General features: G+C 38.3%; 1 protein-coding gene across 1 annotated transcript; it reads right to left on the reverse strand.

Annotated features, from left to right (window-relative positions):
• Positions 1–2,218: 2,218 nt before the first annotated feature.
• Positions 2,219–5,096, reverse strand: LOC122640584 (transcription factor bHLH30-like). The gene is made up of 2 exons (XM_043833803.1): positions 4,534–5,096; positions 2,219–2,732 (listed from the first exon to the last, which is right to left on the reverse strand). The coding sequence occupies exons 1-2, from the start codon at positions 4,840–4,842 to the stop codon at positions 2,250–2,252; spliced, it is 792 nt and encodes a 263-aa protein (XP_043689738.1). The 5' UTR covers positions 4,843–5,096; the 3' UTR covers positions 2,219–2,249.
• Positions 5,097–9,660: the final 4,564 nt, after the last annotated feature.

Raw genomic sequence — 9,660 nt, forward strand, 5'->3', positions numbered from 1 at the left:
TACCGAGCTTGGATTACATTCAATCCAAACCCTACTAATACCTTGATTCATGACAAGTTTAATCCCATTAAAAAAAAACCAACAAATTTGCTATGAAATTTGTTGTACACTATCATAAGTTACAACAAATTTGCTATGAAATTTTTTGTACACTGGCATACGATAAATTTGCTATGAAATTTGTTCCCGGCACTGCCATCAATATTGTTGTACACTGGCTTAAGATAAATTTGCTATAAAATTTGCTATGAAATTTGTTCCCGGCACTGTCATCAATATTTATCTTATGCCAACCCTCTTGAGGCTTAGTCCATGTAACTTTGTGAGTATATCAATTCTTAAGAGCTAAAGTAGTAACCCGCATCATCCTAAGAACATATAGTGTGTCAATCATACTAGAATAAAAATATGTTTCTATTAATCTATAATAAAAGATAGAGTAGAACTGTCTTAAAATACCAGATTTTGTGTTCCCATGTAACCTAGCTTTTCTAGCCAAATTATGTGTTAGAAAGGAAAATTCCTTCCTTTTTATTGACTCTCCACCCTAGTTTGTGTAACAAAGTAGAGTTGTGGTTTGAACTTTTCCTTAGTTCTAACTCCAAAACCACCCAAAAACTTAGGCCGGGATCGAATCCCACAGAGTGAGATAAATGTCATTGTTGCCTTATGTTATGTGCTTAATTAATGGTGTTCGATCTAGTGTATGGGCATTTGATTGGATCAACCTAGCTAATACGGGATAGGTTAAAGGGCTTGATTTAACACGTTTCATCAGCTCTAAAGCTTTTGGCCTATATATCAAGTACTGAACATGATCCCTTATGTAAGAGAACTTAATGTCAAAAGTAGGATCGAGTAGGAATATTTATATATGGATAGACCCTTGGATAACTTGTCGTGAAAACTTCAGATTGCCATATAATTGTATTGTGCAAAGAGGTTTTGATAAGGTTAGTGAGTTAATAAGTAATGGCGAGTGCAATGTTACTCTTCTTCAAGCATAATTTCCTTAGAATATCGTAGTTGTTATTCTCTGTATCCCACTATATTCAAATACTTAAATGATTCATAGTGTTGTTTGTATAGTAAATCAAGTTCTTTGTCTAGCAAGGTGGTTGTTAAATGGTTACTTCAATAGAATAAGAGAGGGACTAGTAGGTCAGGCATGCAGAGATTTTGGAACTTTGTTGTGTGGCGATTGCACATTCACCCAAAGTTTCAGATACTCTCATCTGGAAAGTGTTGGTAAGAGCTTTGCCTGTCTAAGTATAAGTTAACAAACTTTATTACTGATTACTGTTACTATTGTTTTTGCAGGAAAGAAATGGAAACTAAATGGCACAACAGAAATGTGTGATATCTATAAACACTTCTTGGTGGCTGGACCTTTAGGTCTTAGATTTGAGTTCTTTCCTCTCCCTCTCTATGTGATCTCTTCCAGTCTTTGGTAACCTCGCCTACTTTAACTAAAGCTAACAAAGGGAACCTTATCTTTGTTCTTGCGATTTCCTTTTATTTCAATTGCTTAAGTAAGAATTCCATTCTGTTTAAAAAACTGAAACCTAACCCTTTGTCTGTGATTAAGTCAGTCGAGAAATATTCTGATCATAAACTCATTCATTTTGACCAAGGTAGAATTTTACATTATTGCATGACATCTCTTGTTTAATGAAGTCCTTTAGCCATGCATGTGTTAAGGAAATGTGTAAATCTGTTATGTCTACAGCTCTTCAGTGCACAACTTGAGTGATCATCTTTCTTCGACGATAGTAGAATATGTTGAGAACGCCTTATTTGGTTAATTATATTTCATTAATCCATAATATAAAAAAATTAAAAATAAAATAAAATTAATTAATAAAAAAATACTTGACCCACAGCAAACTGCAACAGCCCATGATCATGGATTTGTCAAAGATAAGGTAATATGTTAACAGGGGTCACCATCTTATCCCAGCAGCACCACTTATTCCCTACTTGGCCGTCCACTTTACCATTTTGTATGCCATTATAGATCTTCCTTCCTTTTGACCTTCCCAGAATTCATAGAAATGCATCTCTGTAAATACTGAAAGCAAGTATACCATATTCAGAAGTCAACAAGCAGGCAATATTGCTCCTTACGAACTATAATGGACACACAAATGGTATCAAATCTTCACATCAGTTCCTCGAACATTTTTACATATGAACATAAATTAAATAGATGGTGAACAGGACTACAATTCTTACTAAGAGCTCAGCTCTCATGAACATGAGGTTAAAGAATCATCAAGTGAAAGCCTCCGCCTCTTGTTTGGAAGCGTAATACCTGGTGAGAATTCTGGTGAGGCAGCAGAAGCCCTGTCAAGGACATTCCTCAGGGCCTGCCGAACAGAACTTGCAAGGAAGTGCCGCACTTCAGTATTGTCAGCACTCCCTTCTATTCGGCTAGTCATTACAAAGACATTCTTCACTCTGCTTCCCAAGGTCGAGATCTCCGCCCTCATAGTCTTCAGATGGAGAGCCTCAAGTGCCTGTCTCAGATCAGAGAACAGCTTCGGACGATGATCACAACATAGAGTTGCCCTGATAGAAAAAGGGCCTCCTGATGATCCATCTTCATGAGGTTCAACTCTCACCTCATTGACGTCCATTGGGATGATAAAACCCTTACTAGCTTCAATGGCATTTCGCTTCAGCTCCTTAACATTACTGATTACTTCTGCAAGCAATGCAGCCTTGTCCATCTGAGCACAAAATTGACAGCTCAGCAGCTTCAGCCCACCTTTTTAACGAGTCTAACAAATTCTACCATCATAACTAAATTTCTATTCCACCAACAATGAATTAAATGACACAACTGAATCTTATGTTTCACGAACACCAAATTGACAATAGGGGATCACCATTACCTCAATTTTCATGTTCTTTTTTTGAAAGAATAGCAGACAATGAAACAAAGAGGAGGTGAAGAGAGACAGATTTTCCCATCCTCCTTTCTCATTTCACTATGCAAAAGGGAGGGAATGACAAGAAATGCCTACGATAAAAAATGCAGAGATCCAAACCTGCCCTTCAATTTCTAAGGAATATTATACATCAACACAAGCATCCATCTAATAACCTATAATCACGGAGATACAAAATCCATACTACTGTCTAACTTTACACAACAAAAACACCTTCCGTTGTTAAGTGAAGCGTTGGAACCAATGAAGAATTGTTGGAAATATTAAAATATTCATTACTGGGACTTGAACCCAAGTCTTACAAATGAAAATCATTCCAAATGCCGGCAATCTTCATTTTACAATTCCTGCATAAAGTCATCCATATGCATCTAGGCTTCTAGCAGTGTAATTAGCTCCATATCAGAGCTTTTATAATTGAGAAGAACAAGAAGAAAAAAAAAACACTTTAATACATCTTCAAAGCATATATACCAAATTCTTTTAAAAAAGATTGACATCTACTCTAAGATACAAAGTAACTCTGATAGTTCCTTCAGAGTAGCAAAGTTTTAGCTTGTTGGTCTTGTTCTTGCATATATTTACCTAACTTCAGTAAATGAACAAAATCAAGACTCTTCCTCTAAACTGCAATTATGCCTATAGAAGTATACTATGGTATTGTTTCATGGGGAGTGTCTTCCCCTTCTCTTCTATAACAATCAAGATTTAAAACAATTACTAGGCATTAGAATTAAAATTAGTTTTGCACTATGGAACCGAACTCGCTCCTTGAAAATTATTTATTATTAGAAACCATTTGTTACTATTATTATAACTACTAAAGGTTGACTGCACGTAACGATTGTGATCGATATAGTCTTAACTCTAATTCATAAAGGCCTCATCAATTTCTCCAATATAAAGAATAAAAGTAGCAACCAACTGAACTGAAACCAAAACCAATATGCATTTATACCAGATCACTTAAACATTCACATTGCCAACCCCCACACTCCCCCCCCCCCCCCTCCCAACAAAAAAAAACAGGGGGGGGGGGGGACGAGAAGCAAATTTCTTCATGGCTTTAGCGAATATGGATAAAGAAATAAAAAGAAAACCCAACTTCTCCTTGCATTGAAACTCTATGTTGCTTTCTCATGTCCCAAAAACTCTCCAGTCATTCAGAAAACACCAGAATATGATCAAAACCTGAGACTGTAGCTAAAGCAAGCCGTCATCAAGCTGATGAATCTCAGTAATTCATGCCCTCTCACCGTAGAAGTAAAGGAAAAAGCAAAAGCAAACAAAAGGGAAAGTGGAAATGACGGAAATCTTTCAATCCAATCTGAACTTTTTCTTTACTCCAGCTGAATAGGATTGATAACTACAATTATACGAGCAGAGATTTAATGCGAGAAATTTTGACTGGAAAGCAACTTGATTCAAAATAACTACCGGTTGTTGTTAAATTCCAAAGGTAAACTAAAAGCTAGAAGTAGTAGTTAAAGTACCAATAATGTCAATTAATTGCCAAGACAACCAATCTAGGGAAGGGAAAGGAGAAATGACAAAGAGGAAAGGACATAAAAAAGCAAACCTTCTCTGTACAGGGAACAAGCTTCCGGAGCGTAGCGAGATGAGCATTAATCCTCTCTCTACGCCTTCTTTCTGCTTCGCTGTGGCTCTTCAAAGCCGCAATAGCCTTTGTTTCAGGTATAGTCTTCTGTCCTAATCTAGCTGGAGCCTTTACAAGCTCTCCTTTCTCACTGTCCAAAACCAACGAAGACGACCCACCTCCACCAATCAAGGTTCGCAAATCAGTGTTCTGTGACTGTGAGAACCTATCGAACAATCTCGGACAATCGGTCGCATAAGCATCGCATGAGTTCCAGGAGAACGAATCCATTTTTCTAGCTCAACCAGAGCCAAGAAAACCAAACGAGAACAACACCGAACCCGGTGGGCGATTTGTTGGAGTAGGCCAAAAGAACAACCTTCGACGACGGAGCTCCTCTTCTTTACCTCCACTAAGTCCCCATATTGTGCTTCTTCTCATACCTTCCATTACGCACCAAAGGAACGCAATAAGACTTGGGGAGCAAAATTAATGGGAAAGCATCCACATTTTCTTCTTTATCGTCTTGAATTCAAGCATTTCGAGTTTGAACGTATTGAACGAAGAGACGTCAAAGACCCACTTACAGAAAATTTGAACCCCTGAAAACCCTAGATTTTACAAAAGGCGGAAATTAAAAAGAGAAATCGAAAGAGAGATGATGTTTTGAGAGAGAGAGAGAGAGAGAGAGAGAGAGGGAAGGAGGCGCAGCAAAGCAAAGTCGCAGCGCCGCAATCTAACAAAAGTTACTAGTCAAACATGAAACTGCATTATGGATGGGCCATGTATAAACGGGACAAAATTTTGTTTCTTTAGTTAGGTTATGTTTGATGTCAAAAGAAAAGTAATTTTTTTTTTTGATAATTTGAAGAGAGACAAATATAAATCATTGCATCATCATATTTTTGTCTAATTATATTTTTTTTTTAGAATCCAAACATAGCCTTAAAGCCATGGGTCTAAGTATCGGTATACGGATGATACATACCGATTTTGCATGTAGCCGATTCCAATATTGTGTCGATACTGTATCAGTGACACGATACGAACAAGGGGTAAAATGGATAAAAAACGTATTTTTTAAGGAGATTCAAGGGAAATTTTGTCTGATACATGAGACACTCTCAATTATTGTCATGCACCTTTTTTGTTTAGCACGAACGACCTTCGATGGTAAAATATGTTAAGACACTAGACAAAATTTGATTTAAAAAAAGCAAAGCAGAGCGATCCTCATGAAAGGACTCCCAAAGACCCTAGAATGGATAGCTCAAAGCCTATTTTGCAATACTATAGGCAAGAAGATTTCCAACTCTATGAACAAAAGAAAAAGAAAAAAAAAAAAAAAGTTAAAACTCTCCTGCAACAACTTGATATGAGGATACTAAGAATTTCCCTTGGTGGTTGAGTATCATCTACCAAGCAACGGTTTCGTACCAGACAATCCCAGTGGCAACATCACTTTGAATCCATACACTAGTATTTGTTCTCATCCGAAGCCTAAGTGCCAAGGGTTCACCTACAACAACTGAAGCAGGGTAATGATGGTCCAGAGCAATAGAACCTACATGCTTCCGTTCATCAAGAAAGATGCAGCCTAATTTTGTCGCTTTCAGATTGGAACAAAAAGTTGTGTCCGATAACACAATGTGGCAATCTTGAGATGCAAGATGAGGAGTTATAGTGTTTGTACCTTGGTTGGAAGGTATTGAGGTTGGTAATCTCACAATTAAAGAGTTTATATAAGAGTGCATTGCTTGGGATCCACTATGGATTTACAAGGAAAGAAGATTTACATAAAATATGGAAAGTTGGATGTGTAGCCGAGTTTCCATTCTCATAAGAACTCCATATCGCATGTGGAGAACTAGTTGACATTCTTACAAGGATTTTATATCGCATGTGGAGATTGTGTAGCACATGGAGATCTCTAAGCAAATCCTCAATTGTCACATGTGACACATGTGACGCTAGAGGAAGAAAGACATATTTATCCTCAATACACCCCCTCAAGGTGGAGATTCCGATACGCAAATCTTCAACTTGTCGCGTAGGAATTGAAAACGGGCGGTTCCAAGGGCCTTTGTAAAAGTGTCAGCTAATTGATCCTTGGTGGAAATAAATTGGACTTGGAGTTGCTTTTTAGCCACACGATCTCGAACAAAGTGGAAGTCGATTTCCACATGCTTCGTGCGGGCATGAAACATAGGGTTTGCAGAAAGATGAGTACTGGCGCCTATATTGTCACACCATAGGATAAGAGGGCCAGATAACGGGAACCCTAACTCACTGAACAAAGATTCTAGCCAGATTAATTCAGCAAAGGCATCGGCCAGAGATTTATATTCAGCTTCGGTGGAAGACCGAGCAACAGTCCGTTGCTTCCGGGATGTCCAGGAGATGAGATTTGGCCCTAGAAAAATAGCAAACCACCAGTTGATTTGCGATCTAGGTTATCGCCTGCCCAATCAACATCTGAGAAGGCCTGTAAGGAGCGAGATGGTGAGCGCTCAAAGAGGAGACCATGAGTGCGGGTGCTCTTTAGGTAACGCAGAATGCGTTTCACAAACCGCCAGTGTTCAACAGTTGGGGAGTGCATGTTTGAGTTAAAAAAAAATACCGCAAGCGTAGGGGTCGTACGAGTACGGGTGAAACACATGGAGATGTAGCCACTCTATTTTACCTTTCTCACATAAGGCGAAAGTGTAACAAGTGATAGATTAAGCTAAACTACGGTCCTAACACATGCATCTACCGAAATTGACGTCCTAAACATTCATCTAGAGACAGGAAATATTGAATTATAAATAGAATGAACCTAAGAACTAAGTACCTAATTTGCCTAAGATAAAACCCAAAGTTGAGAATAAGAAACAACTTAAAATGCTAAAATGAAAAAAAGAGAAGAGAATAAGACAATCACCTTGGGGGAGAGGTTGCACTCCCCACACGATCTTGCAAGTTGGAGAAGCTTGAGTGATGAAGATACTAATTAATTAATTAATTACAAATCCATATAGGCTATCCTAGTTAATTACATCACCATTAAAACTAACCTAAGAAGAACAAGTAAAGAAGATGAAATAAAACTTGCATTAAACTTGAAAGCTATTACAATGAAGAACAAAAATTAAAAGACTAAAAGATGAGCTCAACACATGAGCAAGGGGGTTGGGAAAAAAAAGAGCTTAAAAAAATTTGTGGGAGAGTGTGAGAGAGACTAAAAAATAAAAATTGAAAGCTAAGCATTTCTCCACGTTTTTACAAAAGGATATATAAAAGTGTGCAAGAGGATTTAGGGTTTACACAAAGTATAGGTGAAATGGAGGGCTAGGATTAGATCAAGGGGAGGAAGGTGAGCACAGTTAGAGAGTGGATTTGTAAGAGAGAGAGAGAGAGAGAGTCCGTGAGAGAGATGGAATTGTGAGAGGATGTAGAGAATCTCCCTTTTTTGTTTTTCACAAAGATATATATGGGAGAGGCTAAATTCCTTTTAGAGGGGAAAGTAGGGGTGTCAATAATGCCCGGCTGGCCCGAACCCGCCCTGAGCCCAGCCCAGACCCGACCCTGATCTATCAGCCCGAAGGGCGGTTCAGGGTTGAGTTTTTGGCTGACCCTGGCAGGGTCGGGTCGGGTTCGGGATAAGACCCCGGGCTTAGCCCTGCCCGGCCCTGACCCGGCCCTGTATTAGTTATATTTGTAATAATATATAATGTTATAACTGCAAAGACAAAAATGCCCATAGATGAGTAACCTATTAAACCCTAATCCCATATTCCTTTTTTCATTTTTCAATATTCACTCTTCATCCACAAGGAAAGCCGCCGCTCGACTCTAGCCTGACTGTCGGACTGCCTTCCTCTTCCTCGGTTCCTCCTTCCGGGATTCACTTGATGATCAAGGCTGCAAGGCATCAAGGTATGTTCATCACTTCATCTTCCTCTTCTGTTGTCCCCCTTTCCAATTTCTATCTTCTTCGGTTTCATTGAGTAAGTGCCTCGATCGACACTCGTATATGCCTCCATCGACACTCGTTCCTTCCCCTCTTAATGGAGGGGGGAGCTGATGCTTTCACTTTTCTGAATAACTTAGCTTTGGATCTGTAATAAGATATTTGTGTTAACACTTAACAGTTCAATTGGAATTAAAAAATATATATATTCCTGCACACTAAACCTGCGAATAAAACCTCTGTCCCTCCTCTATAATGATCATTCTTTTGTTATTTTTTTTGCTATACATTTGGGGTGGGATGGAGGGGATTGATATTTAAATCGCTGGTCGTCAGGAGGATTGAAATCTGGCACTGGTTGAAAGTTGGAACTTTATTCTGTAAATGAATATCATAGACAGAACCAACAGTATATGTTCTTCTGTTTATGGTGGGTAGATAGTTCTCTCCCTTAAATTCAAGTCAAAATGTTGCATTTGTTGTATTGGCTATTGATAAAACATTAAAGCCTCTTGCAATATATAAATTAAGCTCTTAGGATTTATGATTTTAATGTTTATTCTTTTGCCAGCTTTGTTCTTTTTATCTCATGTGTCCAATAATTTGAGTTCTTGAGGAAAATGTAATTGAGGTACTTGAGATAAGCTTGCAGTCAAGATTTCTTTGTCCAGATTCATACTTCTTTCCTGCAAGGAATCTAAACTATCATTGCCATGGTCAAAATTGAATACTTCTGCAATTTGGACTCTTATTTTGTTGAAGCTACTGTAAATTTTGGTGAATTCATTCAATTATGAGATGGTTAGGGCCTTCTTGCATGTTGCCTTTATTTGTGTTCCTAATTCTCTTTTCTTTGATGGTCACCAAAAAAGGAAATAAAAAAGAAAGAAGAATTTGGATGGTGAAATGGTGCTGCTGTGGTAAATGGTGGTAGAACAAGGAAAGGGTCACATAATGCAAACAGAAAGCTCCAATTCACTGCACCCTGCACAAGAATAACTGGTCATTGCATCACTGCATGACTACACCCTGCACAAGAATGAGTAGGAATTGCATCGCTACATCAGTATTACTGCAAAGCACATATACCATAGGAGTCTTTAGTCTCATCACCTCTCACCCCCCTCTGAAACACACCAATAACATAATAAGAGAGG

Source organism: Telopea speciosissima, chromosome 9, assembly GCF_018873765.1.
Source record: "Telopea speciosissima isolate NSW1024214 ecotype Mountain lineage chromosome 9, Tspe_v1, whole genome shotgun sequence".
In the NCBI taxonomy this organism is placed as follows: domain Eukaryota; kingdom Viridiplantae; phylum Streptophyta; class Magnoliopsida; order Proteales; family Proteaceae; genus Telopea; species Telopea speciosissima.